At 36.8% G+C, this 19,790-nt stretch overlaps 1 protein-coding gene across 2 annotated transcripts in view; it reads right to left on the bottom strand.

Annotated features, from left to right (window-relative positions):
• LOC107967437 (ovostatin-like) overlaps nt 1-19,790 on the bottom strand; it is a 46,811-nt gene that overhangs the window by 24,000 nt on the left and 3,021 nt on the right. Inside the window, exons 2-7 of one of the 2 annotated variants that reach the window (XM_063786297.1) lie at nt 14,576-14,596; nt 13,832-13,999; nt 13,067-13,151; nt 7,626-7,743; nt 4,644-4,758; nt 2,300-2,409 (exon numbers count right to left, since the gene is read on the bottom strand). In XM_063786297.1, coding sequence (XP_063642367.1) covers nt 2,300-2,409; nt 4,644-4,758; nt 7,626-7,743; nt 13,067-13,151; nt 13,832-13,880 — 477 coding nt within the window. In that variant the 5' untranslated portion in view covers nt 13,881-13,999; nt 14,576-14,596. The remainder of the gene's footprint in view (nt 1-2,299; nt 2,410-4,643; nt 4,759-7,625; nt 7,744-13,066; nt 13,152-13,831; nt 14,000-14,575; nt 14,597-19,790) is intronic. The other variant, XM_063786298.1, reaches the window with a different exon arrangement.

Here is a 19,790-nt window from a genome sequence, read left to right as displayed (position 1 = left end):
TAAATTGTAGCTGTTACTACAAAAGAAAAAATTACTTTTTAAAAAAATATACAACCATAATCACACATACTAGAGAAGAAAACTTAAAACTCTAAGTAATTCTTAGGGAAAAATAAAAATAAAAATAATGAAATCATCAAAAATGATTTTAATTGAACTTAAAAACTGTTAAGATGGTAAATTTGATATGTGCATTTTTTCATAATTAAAAAAATAAAAATAGTATAGAAAAACACCTGTGAGGAGGAAAGTAGTATTCAGGAAAAATTGTATAAATTTGAAAACATGGAAGTTTAACATAAGTATTTATAACAAGATGCTAGAAAAAAAAAAACCAAAAGAGGTAGAAGAAAAAATATAATAAAAATAAATGATGAAATGAAAATCATTTAAAATAACATTAAAAATAAATATAATTAACAAATCCAAAAACTAATGGGAAAAAAACACAAACACAACTAGTAATAAAAAAGGGGAAATAAATTATGACAGATTTATTTTTTCAAATCATAAGTGAACATATTTTTATGCCCTCTATTTTAAAACCTAAATTTAATAAGAAATATCTAGATACAGAAACTAACATATTATAGAAAATTCTTAGTGAACTAAAAAAGGAAAATTTTTTGACTTGATAAAGTATGTCTCACAAAATGCTACAGTTACTTAGTAGGTTTACGCATTACATTTTTAAAAGCATTCCCCAAAATATGCAAAATACAACCAGGAAGTCCACTATCATCTCTAATATTCAATTTGGAGATCTTTGCCAATCGAATAAAACAAACTAATAACAAAAACCTCAGAAGGTTAAGTTCAGAAAGGAAGCTAAAATATAACATTTTCACACAAAATGCTCTTTACACAGAAAACACTTTTAAATAGCACAGAAAAGATACAAGAGACAAATGGGAACCCAAGAAATCATCTTGGGTAACAACAACATAAGAGGGAGGAAATGGAGAATTCTCAAGTCTAGATAAAATTATTTTATATTCAGAAAAAATTTTATATTCTTTGAAGATATCTCTCAGTTTTATATATTTAGTAACAGAACATGGAAATATATAAAGCAAAAATGTACAAAGTGAAGAGAAAGGTTAGAAAAAATTATGTTAACATTATCCACCACTATTCAGTAAGTGAAATGAACATACATCAAATTTATCTATCTGCCAAAGCTGTATTTCAATCTAAATTTGTTCATTAAATGACTTTTACTGAAATTTGTTTCAGTAAGTCCTTTAGGTGATGCTGATGCCAGTTTGAGAACCATTGCTCTGTAAGATGTAAGCCAGGCTACCCACTTCTGTATTTCTTTTTTAGTGTTCTTGTGTCAACCTAAATATTACTTCCTCAGGGAAACTTTCCATGATCATTTAGTCCAGATTTTAGCAAACTTCTTTCGTAAAACACCATGGTCTCTCTCTCATATATTTTGTTATTTATTTATTTATTTATTTTTTTTTTTTGAGACGGAGTCTCGCTCTGTCGCCCAGGCTGGAGTGCAGTGGTGCGATCTCGGCTCACCGCAAGCTCCGCCTCCCGGGTTCACGCCATTCTCCTGCCTCAGCCTCCCGAGTAGCTGGGACTACAGGCGCCCGCTACCACGCCCGGCTAATTTTTTTGTATTTTTAGTAGAGACGGGGTTTCACCGTTGTTAGCCAGGATGGTCTCGATCTCCTGACCTCGTGATCCGCCCGCCTCGGCCTCCCAAAGTGCTGGGATTACAGGCGTGAGCCACCGCGCCCGGCCATTTTGTTATTTTTTAAATAATCTTTTAAAAATGTTAAAACCACTCATAGTTCACTGGCTGTATCAAGGCAGGTCTCTGTCTGATTTGCCTATGGGCTGTGGTTTGTCAGCTCCTGATGTAGAGTAGTTAAATGGTCAGTATTTCACTGACATAGCACCTATCACGACTACAATAATTCTTTGTAAAATTATCTGTTTAATGTTTATTATCTGTATTACACTATAAACTCCATAAAAGCAGTGATAAAAGTGCCTCTCTACATCACCATTTTATTCCTAATACTGATGTAGACTATATAATTTATTGTCCAAACTTGGACACTTTTAGAGTGAAGTGGTTGTAACTATTAACAGTTACAACTTGATAAAACATATACACCAGGACAGATCTATGAAAATCAACAGTGTAGGTCACCCTACAGTGCTTAGCACAGAGATTCCTACATAGTAATTTCTTAGGGAATAGCTGTTGGAAGATTAGTAGATAAATGAAAGAACAAATGAATGAATGAATAAGGTATGTAAAAAATGATTGCTTTCTTACCTGGCCAAAATAAGGAAGTCCCTGTTTGTAGGACATATCCATATTCTCAAAACTAATCTTCACCACTGATGAGTCTATGTATACGTACTTGGAGCCTGTAAGCTGCACACCTGCAGTCAATTAAGTATTATTGAGAAACTGTCACTTCCAAAAACAGACAAACAGAGCTTCTGAAAAAAACCACAAAAGCTCACCATTCCTTCTAATAGTTTCCCTTCCCTTTCCTAAGCAGTTTTAATATATAGGTACTTCAGATGTCTTTTATAAAGAAAGTTAATCAAGACGGCACAAAAAGCTTGTGCCAACTGGTGTTGCTGCTTATTATAAAATATCCAATTCACTTACCATTTCTTCATGATGGATTAGTAAACGTTGATTTCTCATTATTCCTAAGTGATTGTTTAACAACATTTCTTTTACTCTCTGCTTGCCTAAAACATACGCTTTAATTTATTAATAGTAAGAATTGTAATATATGTGTATTATTAAAAATGGAAATGCTTAAAAAAGAAAATACAAATTACCAAATATCAGATATCTCCAAGAGAACCAAAATTAGCATTTTAGGCTTTTTCCCACAAGTTCTATTTCTCTTTATATTTATCATTTATATTAATATGTTTGAGATTGTGTGTGTATATGTGTACATGCACACATACACTCAATATGTGCAAATGTATATGTAGTTTTACATGTTTTTTATCATTATTTTATAAAGTTTTTGTAAAACCTTATAAAAACTTATATTTTTAATTGCTACATTATTTCTCATATAAATATGGACATATATTATCATGTAGCAAGCCCTTCCCTCCTTCCTTCCTTCCTGCCTTCCTTCCTTTCCTTCCTTCCTTCTCTTTCTTCCTTCCTTTCTTTTTCTTTCTTTCTCTCTCTCTCTTCCTTTCTTTCTCTCTCTCTTTCTTTTTCTTTTTTTTTTCTTGAGATAGGGTCTCATTCTGTTGCCCAGGCTGGAGTGCAGTGGTGCGATCATGGCTCACTGCAGCCCCAACCTCCTGGGCTCAAGTGATCCTCCCACCTTAGCCTCCTGAGTAGCTGGGACTACAGTTGCATGACACAACACCCAGCTAATTTTGTATTGTTTGTAGAGACGGGGTCTCACTATGTTGCCACTGAGGATGGTCTCAAACTCCTAGGCTCAAATAATTCTTCTGCCTCAGCCTCCCCAGGTGCTGGGGTTATAGGTGTGAGCCACTGTGCCTGGCTATTCTTTTATTATTTATTTAGTTCAGTATGACAAATATACCTAATTATCAATTAAATGTTTGTTTAATACTTGAATTTCCTCTGGATGTGACAGATACCTCTAAAACTTTGAAGACTGATATAAGTACATTAGTAATTTAATATTTCACGAACAGAAATTTTGCTGAAATATCAGTTACATATGCATAAGTTTAAAAGTACTATAGTAACACAAAGTGGTCAGCACAGAAAAAAGCATTTCAAGGATTAAGACTTACCATTTTGTGCTTTAGGAAGAAGGGGTATTAGGTCCAGGAGATACAAGAAATTAGTCATTAGAAATATTATTGGCCGGGCGAGGTGGCTCACGACTGTAATCCCCGCACTTTGGGAGGCCGAGGCGGGAGGATCACCTGAGGTCAGGAGTTTGAGACTAGCCTGGACAACATGATGAAACCCCGTCTCTCTACTAAAAATGAAAAAACCTAGTCGGGCGTGATGGCGGGCGCCTGTAATCCCAGCTACTCGGGAGGCTGAGGCGGAAGAATCGCTTGAACCTGGCGGGCGGAGGTCGCAGTGAGCTAAGATTACGCCACCGCACTCTAGCCTGGGCAACAAGAGCGAAACTCCGAAAAAGAAAAAGAAGGAAGGGAGGAAGGGAGGGAGGGAGGGGGGAGGGAGACAGATTTTCCTGGATGAGATAAAGATTTTTCACTGGATTTATTTTCAGAGGCTCAGTAAAATATTCTCCCCAAACTATTTTACTTCCCATGTTCTAATTCTATGCTCACCAAAAAAATTTTATAATCGACAACTACATGTCTCAATTATATTTATCTGTGGAATGATTAAGGAAAAGGAATATGCTTATATCTAAAACCAGATACTCCCATTATAAATCAATAAATTGGCATTCTTACTTCTATTGTAGCCTTATTTGAATGTAATACTTGACCATCCATCAACATGTGTGTGAAAATTTTGGTTGATATATGAAACATTCAGAATTTGAATCAGATGAACCCAATGAAAAGCCCTCAGGGAAAAAATGATTGTATTAACATTGTATAGTTGGCAATCAGGTAACAATTCGAATGAGACAGTGATATCCATTGGGGTCTGGCTTCTTAGAGAGCATTACCTGTTCCGTTCTCTGTAACAAGAGCATGCACTTTGAGGAAACTCCAGTATCCTTCCCGATTTAACTCAAAAGCATCTGTGTTAATGAACTTGGAGACACAGCCATCTTTCCCCAACTGAAAAGAACAATAAAAAAAAAGTTATAGTTTAAAGGAAGACTGTAAGAAATAGCTATAATAGGGAAAATGTGTGACCTCACTGAAGCAACTTTAAGAATATTGTATTACCCAAGTTTTAGTTCTTTAAAATAATCCATTGTTTCTATAATTATATTTTCAGTTCATGTATTTACCTATAACTATTTATTTTTTAATAAATATTAACTCTTACAATATTGTGTTTTAAAAAACTCTTCATGGTGACATTATTTTGTTATTATACAAGATAATAAACACATCCATCACTAGTCACATGTATTCACACATGATATTTGCAATTTTGGTAATTTCAGCCATATTCTTTTACAGTTTTGAAACTGAGTTTTATATTATTTAGTTACCATGCCTTGGACATTTATGGGACTATTTACACAGCAGTTAGGAACACAGGCTTTACAGTCAAACACCAGAATTTGAACCCTGGCTTTACCACTTATTACTTCATACAAAATGAGATGTTAATAAAGAGCTTGTAGAATTGTATTACATTAGATAATAACTGGAAAGTGTTTAGCACAGGGCCTGGCACTTAGTAAACATTCAGTAGGTATTCCTTTAAGAATTCCTGTAAGAAATTAGATTCCTTTACATTTCTCTCAGTGTCAAGTGACAATGTCTCACTAAGTGAAAATTTTAAAGTGTCACAATTAGTAACCAAAATTAAACAGGACGAATTGTCAAATATTTTTAAAATGTGGGATAAATTGTGCTCATAGGTTCCTGGACTATAATACTGGGGAAAAACTGAATTCTTGTTCTACTCCTTCATCTTATGATGATATGAGGAAATCTAGTCCTCAAGATGTGGGTGAGATGTCAAAATCATGTGCCACTTCAGGGGGTCCTTGAAACCATAAGAAGGTCTAGAACCATTTCCAGAAGCTTAAAGGTCTAGAAAAATTTCCACTATACTAAAGGTGAATAATGAGATAAATTATTTAGTCCACACTCCTGCTTTACATGTGCATTTGATTATTTTAACTTTTATTTTAGGTTCAAGGGTACCTGTGCAGGTTTGTTATATAGGTAAATTGTGTGTCATGGGGGTTTGGTGTACAGATTATTTCACTATCCAGGTAATAAGCATAGTATCCAATAGGTAGTTTTTTTGATCCTCACCCCTTCCCACCCTACATGTACATTTTAAATTTCCACATCTCTCAAATCTCCTGAAGGGCGTCTATATAATATAGCCGCCTTCGATAATGCATTCTGGGATCTACCTACCCTGTGCACTTGGCTTATATTGGTTTAGTCTCTTCTAGAGTGTGCATCTTTAAAGATTATGACTGCTTCATAAAGTGCAAAACCCATGAGGATAGTACCTGATCTGTCTTGCTCAACAATGAAGCTTCTAAATAAAATTATTCTTGCATATTAAAAGACCTCAATATTTATCTGTTGAATGAATTTGTGGAGAAAATTTTTGTATCCCTGATATCCCTAAAGATACAGCCCCACTAGTTATTTAAATATTTATATGACTTGGTTGGGGTGCAGTGGCTCACGCCTGTAACCCCAGCACTTTGGGAGACCGAAGCGGGCAGATCACATGAGATCAGGAGTTCAAGACCAGGCTGGCCAACATGGTGAAACCCCGTCTCCACTAAAAATACAAAATTAGCTGGGCGTGGTGGTGCACGCCTGTAGTCCCAGCTTCTTGGGAGGTTGAGGCACGAGAATTGCTTGAACCCGGGAGGCAGAGGTTGCGGTAAGCCAATATTGCGCTACTGCATTCCAGCATGGGCGACACAGTGAGACTGTCTAAAAATATATATGTATTGACATGTATTTATGATCTAGTTTTGCTGCACCCATGATCTTGAGCAATGTATTTAACCTCTTTCTGCTTTAGTCCACTCATCGGTAAGGGGGCGATAATAGTACCCCCTCATAGGGTACTATTTGTTTTGAGAATCAAATGCACATAAACTACTTAGCTCAGTGACTGACACACAATAAGCATCCATTAAATGTTAGCAATTATTATTATTATAATTGTTACTATTGTTAGTGTTTATTGTCCACATTTTTTTAATTTAAGAATTAGAAGGTTCTTAATTATTTCCAACCTAAAGTATTCTCTAAACAGGACAGGAATATGTGACTCTGTGTGTGTGCACCTGTGTGTGTGTGCACACGTGTATGGAGAAATGGTATCACACTATAGTATGGGGATTGCAGCTGGCAGTTGTATATTAGACAGTCAGATCTGGCATGATTATAGCTGAAAGCCTTGCTACATCCTAGACCAGCCTGTTTGTGTCCGTTTTCTGAATGTTGGTTCTCAAACCTTCCAAGTAGATCTTTTAGGAAATTCCTCCTTTGTCAGTTTGGAAAAGTTGATTCTTCTCTTTAGTGGTTAAGAACCTGACTGATAGGGTTCCCATCTGGAGCTCCTATATACACTTATTTCCAGTGAGAATAGGTTGAGAGGAAAATAATTATACATCTAATACTCTTGAATACGCAGAAACATCATGACATCTCCCTGACTAAATCCACAAAGTATAAAATAAAGAACAGGACATATGTTCCCAGTAAATTGATAGGGTGTAGATTTTGATATGAAACCAAATGTATTTTTAATTAAGAATCGAAATTTACTACTCAGTTTCTGATACTATAATTTGCTTTTTGTCAGTCAATAGAAAATGAAACTTAGCATGACAAAAGAGGAATATAAAATTTACAAATAGGATAGAAATATAGAATAAAAGTATATATTATAACTGTAAAGAGGAAAACAAGAAGGAAGGTAAATGGAAGGTGAGGATAAAAAGTTAATGCAAACCTATTTATAATTTTGCTGATATACCTCTTACCTGAATGGTAAAATTTTTACAGAGTGAACTGATAAGATGAGCACATGAATGATAAGCCGTAGATTCTCTGCACACACTAAGTTGGACCTTCCCGTCCACAGGTTCACCATAGGTATATCTAATAGAAGAATATAACAACACCACAATTACAGAGGTCAAGGTCGTTTTTAATCTGTATAGGGTTTTGAAACCTTTATTTAGTAGCTGAAACCAGCACCGTAACAACATTTAAATAGCTAGTTACCATAAATTTTATTTTCTGGAGGAAATCTAAAACAATGGTATGGACTAAAATTGAGTTGAATGCTTTAGGCAAAAATATATTTTAATTAAAAAGGTTGAAATAGGCATGTAGAAGTTATATATCTAAGTCACTAAAATACAATGTAAACAAAAAAACAAAAAAAAATCAGTCATTATTTCATTAAAAATAATATTTTTTTGCATACTGATAGCAATGGAGTATTGAAAAACAAAAAATGAAATAAAATAACATTTTGCTTCTTTTAGTTTTTTTGTTTTTAAACTGCTATTATGAGCATATTTTATGGTTTTTACTTTTAAAATGTAAATTATATTTATTTATTTATTTTTTATAAATGTCATTTTAAGCCATCAGATTTTGGGGTAATTTCTTTTTGTTTGTTTGTTTTGGAAAGAAGTAAAACTGTTCATTTTTTTTTATTATTATATTTTAAGTTCTGGGATATATGTGCAGAAGGTGCAGGTTTGTTACATAGGTATACGTGTGTTATGGTGGTTTGCTGCACCCATCAACCCATCATCTACATTAAGTATTTCTCTTAATGCTATCCCTCCCCTTGCCCCCAACCCCCGACAGGCCCCGGTGTGTGATGTTCCCCTCCCTGTGCCCATATGTTCTCATTGTTCAACTCCTACTTCTGAGTGAGAACATGTGGTGTTTGGTTTTCTGTTCCTGTGTTAGTTTGCAGATAATGATGGTTTCCAGTTTCATCCACGTCCCTGCAAAGGACATGAACTCATTCTTTTTTATGGCTGCATAGTATTAGTATTCCATGGTGTGTATGTGCCCCATTTTCTTTACCCAGTCTAACATTGATGGGCATTTGGGTTGGTTCCAAGTCTTTGTTATTGTGAATAGTGCTGCAATAAACGTACATGTGCAGGTGTCTTTATAGTAGAATGATTTATAATCCTTTGGGTATATACCCAGTAATGCAATTGCTGAGTCAAATGCTATTTCTGGTTCTAGATCTTTGAGGAATGGCCACTGTGTCTTCCACAGTGGTTGAACTAATTTACACTCCCAACAGTGTAAAAGTGTTCCTATTTCTCCACATCCTCTCCAGCACCTGTTGTTTACTGATTTTTTAATGATCGCCATTTTAACTGGCATGAGATGGTATCTCATTGTGGTTTTGATTTGGATTTCTCTAATGACCAGTGATGATGAGCTTTTTTTCATATGTTTGTTGGCTGCATAAATGTCTTCTTTTAAGCAGTGTCTGTTCATATCCTTTGCCCACTTTTTGATGGGGTTGTTTGCTTTTTATTGTAAATTTATTTAAGTTCCTTATAGATTCTGGATATTAGCCCTTTCTCAGATGGATAGATTGCAAAATTTTTCTCCCATTCTATATGTTGCCTGTTCACTCTGATTATAGTTTCTTTTGCTATGCAGAAGCTCTTTAGTTTAATTAGGTCCCCTTTGTCAATTTTGGCTTTTGTTGCAATTGCTTTTGGTGTTTTAGACATGAAGTCCTTGCCCATGCCTATGTCCTGAATGGTAATGCCTAGGTTTTCTTCTAGGGTTTTTATGGTTTTAGGTCTAACATTTAAGTCTTTAATCCATCTTGAATTGATTTTTGTATAAGGTGTAAGGAAGGGATCCAGTTTCAGCTTTCTACATATGGCTAGCCAGTTTTGCCAGCACCATTTATTAAATAGGGAATCCTTTTGCCATTGCTTGTTTTTCTCAGGTTTGTCAAAGATCAGATAGTTGTAGATATGCGGCGTTATTTCTGAGGGCTCTGTTCTGTTCCATTGATGTATATCTCTGTTTTGGTACCAGTACCATGCTGTTTTGGTTACAATAGCCTTGTGGTATAGTTTGAAGTCAGGAATCCAACTTCCAAGGGATGTGAAGGACCTCTTCAAGGAGAACTACAAACCACTGCTCAAGGAAATAAGAGAGGACACAAACAAATGGAAAGACAATCCATGCTCATGGATAGGAAGAATCAACATCGTGAAAGTGGCCATGCTGCCCAAAGTAACTTATAGATACAATGCTATTCCCATCAAGCTAACATTGACTTTCTTCACAGAATTGGAAAAAGCTACTTTAAAGTTCATATGGAACCAAAAAAGAGCCTGCATTGCCAAGACAATCCTAAGCCAAAAGAACAAAGCTGGAGGCATCACTCTACCTGATTCAAACTATACTACAAGGCTACAGTAACCAAAACGGCATGGTACTGGTACCTAAACAGAGATATAGACCAATGGAACAGAACAGAGCCCTCAGAAATAACACCACACATCTACAACCATCTGATCTTTGACAAACCTGACAAAAACAAGAAATGGGGAAAGGATTCCCTATTTAATAAATGGTGCTGGGAAAACTGGCTAGCCATATGTAGAAAGCTGAAACTGGATCCCTTCCTTACACCTTATACAAAAATTAATTCAAGACAGATTATTAAAGACTTAAATGTTAGACCTAAAACCATAAAAACCCTAGAAGAAAACCTAGGCAATACCATTCAGGACATAGGCATGGGCAAGGACTTCATGTCTAAAACACCAAAAACAATGGCAACAAAAGCCAAAATTGACAAATGGGATCTAATTAAACTAAAGAGCTTCTGCACAGCAAAAGAAACTACCATCAGAGTGAACAGGCAACTGATAGAATGGGAGAAAATGTTTACAATCTACCCATCTCACAAAGGGCTAATATCCACAATCTACGAAGAACTTAAACAAATTTACAAGAAAAAATCAAACAACCCCATCAGAAAGTGGGCGAAGGATATGAACAGACACTTCTCAAAAGAAAACATTTAAGCAGCCAACAGACACATGAAACAATGCTCATCATCACTGGCCATTAGAGAAATGAAAATCAAAACCACAGGGAGATACCATCTCACACCAGTTAGAATGGCAATCATTAAAAAGACAGGAAACAGCAGGTGCTGGAGAGGATGTGGAGAAATAGGAACATTTTTACAATGTTGGTGTGACTGTAAACTAGTTCAACCATTGTGGAAGACAGTGTGGTGACTCCTCAAGGATCTAGAACTAGAAATACCATTTGACCCAGCTATCCCATTACTGCATATATACCCAAATGCTGCTATAAAGACACATGCGCACTTATGTTTATTGCGGCACTATTCACAACAGCAAAGACTTGGAACCAACCCAAATGTCCATCAATGATAGATGGACATATACACCATGGAATACTATGCAGCCATGAAAATGGATGACTTCATGTCCTTTGTAGGGACATGGATGAAGCTGGATACCATCATTCTGAGCAAACTATCGCAAGGACAGAAAACCGAACACCACATGTTCTCACTCATAGGTGGGAACTGAACAATGAGAACACTTGGACACCGGGTGGGGAACATCCCACACTGGGGCCTGTCATGGGGTGGGGGCAGTGGGGAGGGATAGCATTAGGAGATATACCTAATGTAAATGACAAGTTAATGGGTGCAGCACAGCAACGTGGCACATGTATACATTTGCAACAAACCTGCATGTTGTGCACATGTACCCTAGAACTTAAAGTATAATTTAAAAAATTTTAAATAGGTAGAAAGAGCAAAGAACAAAATTGCTTGTAAGGAATAACAGTAGATTCCTCTGGGCTACGTTTTATGACAATTTCTCAATTTCATCTTCCAAATTACTAATTCTCTCTTAAGCATCATCGATCCTTCTAGTCAGCCTTTCTACACATATATTTTTAAATTAATAATATGCCTAATTCCAAGGTCTTTAATTATTTTTTAAGTTACACTATTGACTCATATCTGAGTATACACATTTTACTTATTTCTAAATCTTTTTCTGATTGATGTTCAACAGTTTTCTCAGGTATATATTGCTCTTTTTTTGTTTGCTTAATACCTTGATTTCAAGTCATTAGAATCTTCAACCATTTAGTGATTCATGCTTATGTTTTGGGATTCCCAGCTGGCTTGTCCTAGAGTGCTTTATTTTGCTTATGCAATACTTCTCCAGTAAAAATGACACAGGAGCCAACACACAGCCACAGTGATAGGGAAGTACCTAGACATTTGGGCTTTGGGGATTTCTGTTACTCAGGGGATTTTCCAGCAATGCTGACAATTCCCTGCCTCTATGACCCAACTACAATGAGACTTTTCAGTCTCTGCCTTTTCTGTATTCTTCCGACTCTGGAGGTGAAGCACAAGGTAGTGACATCAAAAAGTTAGCCATGCTTCTTCTTGACTCTTAAAGACTTCCAGCCTAAAGGAGACACAGGAAGGAGGACAGGCAAAGCTTTCACCTTAAAGTTTGGCGTGGAATTTTAGATTACTGTAATGAAGCTCTCCTAATAACTAGAAATTACCAGGTCACTTTTTATTTTTAATTATGCAAAATTAAAAGGAAAAGTAGTACACATGAGTCAGGGAAAAGTAGTACACATCAGGTCTGAGGAGACAAAGTTTTAATGTTTGTGCCCTGGCTCTCTTTGCTGGTTACATAAACTCTGTGAATGTTGCTTAACTTAGTGACAAGAAGAGGGGAAAACAACCTGACCTGCTTCACTGCTACTCCTGCCACACGTTAATCCTCACTATTTGCCCCTAAGTCCCTGTCTGCCCTTAGTATCCTCCACACTGTGCCCCGCCATTACCCTAGAGCCACTTGTAACTCTTACAGCAGTTTTCTCTGTGATACATCTTGGGCTTCAGTTTTCTTTTATAATCATGTAATACATAAAGATTGAATTGAGAAATCGTCATAAACAGAAGATATTGTCCAATGGAAATTTCTGGGAGATGGAATGTTCTATGTTTTATGTCTATGCTCTCCAATTCAGTGGCCACTAGTCACATGTGACAGCTTGAAATGTGGCTAATGCAACTGAATATTTAGTTTTAATTAAAACTTAAATAACCACATGTGGTCATGGCTACTGTATTGGCTGGTGCAAAACAATATGTTGTCTTATGATGTAAGAAAGACAGTAGTCAGTTGTCTTAAACTCTTACATAAAACCACGTGTCATAACATGCATTAAAAGAATTATAGATGCATGGAAGAATTCATAAAATCAGCAAAACAATTTCACACCTTCTTTTTCCCTTACCTTCTACACATTTATATTTTACTTCTTTTTAGCCATCTATCCCATTCTAGTATCTTTCTATGAATACATTATTCTATTGTGTACAATTTCAACTTACAAGGCACAGACATTCATTTGGAATTCAGAGTCCACAACTAAGATATTTTCTGGTGCATCCACAGTCATTTGAAATTTGGGTAACACTGCCAGTAAAAAAAAAATATATATATTATATTATAATGTGTATATTATATATTATTAACATAAATACATATTAACATAAATACATTCATACAAAACAATTGTTTCTCCTTTACAAACCATCAACCTTTGCTTATGTTTGCCATTAATAAACAGTGTGAGGAGGACGCTGAAGTGCCTAAGACTGGATTTTGGAATTGGATAGAAAAATGCATATTTTGAATTCCAAATTCATCACTTTTCAGGTGTTGAACTTGGGAAAGTGTTTCTCAATATCTTCATCTTTAAAATAGTAATAAAGATACTACAATAGAAATTTTATGAAGATTTTAGGAGAAAATATGAAGGGACTAATGGCTAACATATGACTAATGTTAATTCCATTCTTCTCATAAGAAGTGCTTTACATCCCAGAAACTATCATATAAAATAGAATCCAGATACTACAAAAGGAAGATAGATAGCCTAGGTTAACAGAGAATTGCAGGAAGATTATGGGCTGAACTAGGAGATAAAAATCACAGTAGATGGAGAACCCTAAAATAGTAACAGAGGACAAGGAAAGAGGAAAGGAAGAGATACTCACTTGAAAATTCATTATTTAATAATCCTGCCCTTGCAAAATTGGAAAGATTTTATAATTTTTTTATTAATAGGTAATATTTTCATTGCTATTATTTACCATATTCTTCCACAGAGAAGGAGTGATATGTTTTCTTCTCATTGAGCATCTCCACGGTGATTTCATACCATCCGAGGATGGGCTCTGAGATTAACTGGAAGGAGAGTTGTAGAATCCCTCCCACAGACTCCTCATTCACCCACTGTTGTATTCGATTGCCTTCTGGATCTTGAGAATAAGAAAGCATATTTTTGCATGCTGGATGCTTTTATTCATTATAAAGTTTCAGCAAGGTGTTTCCTACTTAGGTTTCCAACTTACTTAGGATTCAAAACATGAGTGTGTTCTCACATCACCCAAGGAGAATTGGTTACTCTCCTATCTGGGGTCACATAGATGCATATTACAGCACTTAGTATATTTTAGAGCTAGCTGTGATTTTTTTACATTTATTTTCTGTGCCAATCTCTGATTTCTTAAAGGCGAGCCATATTTTATCCCCAGTGCATAAAACATTAAGTGTACATGTATATACATTCAACAACTAAACATTAAATTAAATACAATCATACTTGCCCGTTGTCTATATTATTATTGTCTGTATTAATGGGTGCATGCTAATATGAATCACATGGTGGTGGGGGTGGAAACCTATTTCTGTCCTCTTGAGGCTGTCTACATGAAATTAATAATTCTGCAACAATTTAAATAGACAATCTTCCCTGTGAGCTGCCTTTTGATTTTGAGGTTTGGAGAGATGTTCAAAAAATGAGAAAACAATTCTTCAACTATTAGTTATCTTACCTGAAGGGTGATCACTGGATACTGAAATAAAAATAAAAATAATGTTAATATATGAACTCAAGGGTTTTTTTCTAGATGAGTGAAGAGGTTAATTATAAATCTATTATGAAGCAAAGAAACATAAACACATTTAGGACAACCCAAACAAATACTGATTTCTGACTGAAAGTTTGAATATCTATTGATTATATTGAAACTCATCTGCCTAGTTTTCAAGAATTTTCATTTACTTCTCTCTCTTTCACAACATACACCCTGCAGTCTCAGTAAGCAACCCTGCCCTTGGGTCTCTCCAACATAATAAAAATGCCCTCTTAGATGAATAATAACTTCCTTATCAACAAATTCGTGGTCAGTCTTCACTCTGACAGTTGCAATGTTTTACACTGCTGGTTGCCTCTTTTTGAAATTCTTCAATTTTGATTTCTGTATCTAGCACTAATTTTTTTTGTCTTAGATTATTGGCCATTCCTATACTCCACCATTTCCTTATCAGACAAGTAAATAAATGTAGACATTTGCCCAAGTTTCCCCTGCAGAGTTTCCTCTCCTTCCTTCTCCTTCCACCTCTCTGTATCTCCTCTCAGTTCTCTCCATGTTTACCACTCTTGCCCCCTCTAAACCTATAGTCAACAGTTCGACTTTCATCTCTTCGTGTTTTCTCTCAGGACCTCAAAACTAACAAGTTGAAATTAAAGACTCCTAGGCCAGAAGCCCTCATGTGAATAGGCTGATGAGAATTTTAAAAATGAGTACATAGGGTCCTTTGCCCACTCCCCAAGTTGCTAAGTGCTCCTTCCCACTAATTGCAGCATTCCTTCACTAATAAAACATAATGTGTCTGGAGATAGGAACAGGATTCATAAACCTTGTCCAGAATTCTTGGAACTGAGAAATGTAACAGTTGAATTAAGGGCCTACTTGTTATTCTAAATTCATGGAATTGAATCTTGATGAAATATTGAGACGGTATTGAAGAAAGCTACTGCTGCAACATTAACTCAAGCATTAAGAGAGGTAGAGCTTCTCGTGAGATTTCCTCATGGGAAGAAAATGAAGAATATATTACCCAAAGGTGCCATGGGAAGACGTTAACCATTTGGATGAGATTCTAATAATGAGAAATGAACCTAGAGTACTATCCCTTTTTGTTTGCTATTTGTAATACTTCCAATGCAGATGGCTTCAACTGTGTTCAACAGATTTAGTTTTTATTACTTAATTTGTCTTTTTTTTTTAGTTTTTTTTTTAACTCAGCTTGGTCTATTTCAAAAAACTAGTGAACAAGAACCTAGTAAAATCACATTTTCATTGTTCTAAGCTGCTTGATTTTTCTCTAAAAACAATTATTAAAATGAGGCTGCTTCTGCTCTAGTCACTAATGACTGTCTGCACTAAATCTTGTATAAACCAGCCAAGAACAAATACAACAACTCCTTCATGTCCCCTTCTGGTTCATACTATCTCTCCCTGTCCATACACAGGGCCTCTTTTTAGAGGACTAGTAGTTCCAGGTCTCAAGATAAGTTTAAAGAAAGATCTGAAACTTCTTGATGCAAATGAAACTTTCTGGAAAAAGTATGTTTGAATATTCTACAAAACACTGACTTAAAGGAAAAGAAAGGCACTACCAGTAATGAAATTGCAGAAAATGAAAGAAAAGACCGATGTAAGATTTGGGCAGAAGAAACTAGGTATATGCTCTATATCTTGGCTCATTTGATAATGAGCCCAGTTGCATCATTACTATATTTTTATTATGTAGTCAAATTTATTATGAATGCCCAAATCTCATAGGCCAGCCATGCATTGAATCTATTGATTTAAATGGAATACTGAACCGGATAATGTCCAGCAATTAGAAACACTGGCTTGGAAAGATAAAACCACATAATCTCTTAGCTGCCATCATTTTCGGAAATGCTACATCAATTTCCATCTCTATATATAAGCACATGCAGTTTGTTGTGCCATGGAAACTCCTTGCCATAAACATTTGGTACAAACGATCTTCTTATCTATGACCCGTATTTGAGGGAACAGCCCATTAATCCTGTTCTTATGCAAATGTAGTTATTACTAAAGCAGGGAGTTGGATAATCATATTTGGCCTAATTGACAATAATAAGTCAACATTGGGGGGTGAGAACTAATAAGGGAGTTATGATAATGCTGCAGCGGCTTTGATTTTCAAGAAGCCCTTTACTTCTCCCTGGTGCTTCCAATCAAGGATGATTGTCAAAGGATTGCAGTAGAAATTCTCACTGCCTTGGTTAAATAGAGGAGTTGCATTCTTAGAAATAGAAGCTTCAACCATGAACCAAGGAGAACAGGAACCACATGCTATCTTACGGAAGTGATTTCGGATTTAGATTACTACGAGGTCTTTGGAGCACTAAAAATTAGATTCCTGCTCTGGAAATTAAAATTAAGCAACAGTCTAGTGAATGTAGCATAACTATAGAAGATGGGGAAAGGAGGTGGATTAAAAGTGTCGATGTCTTAAGGATGAAGTACAGTTTGGAGGGAGGAAAAGGCACTAACAGAGAAACCATCTGCACAGCTTCTGTAAGCTTCAGAAGCTTCTTCGTAACTGCGCTCAGTTGATAGATTGATCTGAGAGACCACAAAAGAATGCTTAGTTCTAACAGGTTTCTAAACTACATGAAATGAAATTTGTCAGGTATCCTGTTGTAAGGACTGAAGTCCAGGTCATGATTCGTTGTCTTTTGACAGTTTTCACTGTTGATCGCCTTGGTTCTCAGATTGTCGCTAGCTAGATTGTAGTCTTCTGCTGAAATACTGTCTTAGACTACCATCACCATGTTCCCACCATGTATTTAGTTCCCTAACTGCACATCAGTATCTATGAAATAACTTCTCTGAATTTCCCATTAGGGAAAGTGAGTCAGCGTCGCTTTCCCTAATGGGTAGCAACACTTCCCCCTTTACCATCCCTGTGTAAATAAAGAACAATATCTGGAAAAATTGGAAGGGGTCCTGGAACACATCCCCAGTCAAGTTATTTCTCTGCTCTATACACAAACTGCTCCTCTATGACTAACTGTAATTCAAGTGCCTTCCTAATATGGCACCAAGCCTCCTTTCCAAGTCGTTTTTCAACATGCCTTTTTTTTTCTTTTTTGAGATGGAGTCTCACTCTGTCACCCAGGCTGGATGGAGTGCAATGGCGCAATCTCGGCTCACTGCAAGCTCCACCTCCCGGGTTCACGCCACTCTCCTGCCTCAGCCTCCCGACGAATAACTGGGACTACAGGCGCCCGCCACCATGCCTGGCCAATTTTTTGTGTGTTTAGTAGAGATGGGGTTTCACCATGTTAGCCAGGATGGTCTCGATCTCCTGACCTCGTGATCCATCCGCCTTGGCCTCCCAAAGTGTTGGGATTACAGGCGTGAGCCACTGCGCCCAGCCCTTCAACGTGACTTTCTATATTTGTTATAAGTTTCAGCAAAGCTGGGTTACGACTATTCCCTAAATCCTCTTGATTCTCTACCCACATGCCTTCACTAACATTTTTTCTCTGCCTACAGTATCTTCTAGGCCTAATTTATACATTTGGTCATCTCTGTTCCCTAAGGAATGTCTCGATTTCACCTACCCCGTGACATCTGTATCAGGCATGGCCAATGCTTCCCCCTTAGATCCCTTTTTCTGGTTCTTTCCAACCACCCCCAGCTCCATTGTGTTTTACTTCTAACAGCTTTCACCTGTGAACTTTCTGAGAGGCCTGTTTTGGAGCCTCCTGGCAAGTTCCTAGGGTTTTATTCCTATGTTGGGTGATGCCCAGAGCCAATAACTGCCTGATGCTGGAGTACAAAAGCCCAGCTTTGGTTCCTACAGTGGAACAAACTGTGAAGTGTAAGTTATGCTCCGGAGCTTCCTGCCAGTCAGTCTGAAGACTTTGCCCAAAATCAGTTGATTGCACCCATGCTTGGCCTCCTCCCCTCCCCTGTCCTGCTTCTCTCCACTCTCTTATTGGTTTCCCCCGGCAGCACTTCCTTAATAATTCAGTTGTCCGTTTTTCCCTCTCTCAGAATCTGATTCTGGAGAAGTTGATCTAAGATAATACCTCTCCTGGTAACTCCAGATACAAAGCAGCCATAATGCTTTCATTCACTGGTTATGTAATTCACTCATTCAGTTATTATAAAGTATTATTGTGGCTTGGCTCACTGGTTCATGCCTGTAATGTCAGCACTTTAGCAGGCCAAGGCAAGAGAATTGCTTGAGGTCAGGAGTTTGAGAAAAGCCTGGGCAACATAGCAAAACCCCATCTCCACAAAAAATAAAAAAATTAGCTGGGCATGATGGTGCTGCCAGTAGTCCAAGCTACTTGGAGGGCTGGGGCAAGAGGATCGCTTGAGCCCAGAAGTTAAGGCTGGTGAGTTATAATCGCACCACAGCACTCCAGTCTGGGCAACAGAGCAAGACTCCATCACTAAAATACATAAATAAATAAAATATTCACTCTACATAACATTACTCATTCACTCAATACATAATTTAATAATGGTATAATATTACTAGCCTACTATCTGCCGTATACTATTCTTCCAGATGTCAGGAAAGTGTTTATTTAGCACAGGGCTGGCACTTAGTAAACATTCAGTAGGCAGTAGATTTTTAAATTAGATTCCTTTACATTTCTCTGAGCCACGAGGCTCTGGCTGAAACAGCTTCCCAGTACTGAGACCAGGCATTTCTCTTTCCTTGCTAGGCTAAGGTCTAAGAAAAACTCTGCTCCACGTTGACGTCATCTTTTTTTTTCTCCTCTTCTGAACCTAATTATCTCTGAGACAGTGATTCAAGGAAGAAAGGAGAAGTAAACGCTATCTGGAGGCCTGACTCTTCCATCCTGGTTCCCACACCTCTCTCTTTGGAACTCACTTCTCCAAGCTCTTTGCCAGGTCTGTCTCTTCTAAGCACAAATGTTAGTAAGTCCCAAACCCATTTTACTAATATTAGTAGATCGAGAGCCCATCTTTATAACTTTGGCCTCAATAAGACTAGTGATAGTGTCACTCTACGAAGGGAAAGGTAGTTGCCACGATGCTCTTCGGTTTAGGGGCAATTAAAATGACTACAGATTGGTGGCAGTTTATGGATTTGCACAAGAAGAGAGAACTCACAGAACTAGCATTATTTTACCCTCTGTCTTTACAGAGGTGTATTTGGCTGTTTTGTTAGCCATTC

Source organism: Pan troglodytes, chromosome 10 (genome assembly GCF_028858775.2).
Source record: "Pan troglodytes isolate AG18354 chromosome 10, NHGRI_mPanTro3-v2.0_pri, whole genome shotgun sequence".
Lineage (NCBI taxonomy): Eukaryota > Metazoa > Chordata > Mammalia > Primates > Hominidae > Pan > Pan troglodytes.
This window is presented reverse-complemented; position numbering and strand designations above follow the sequence as displayed.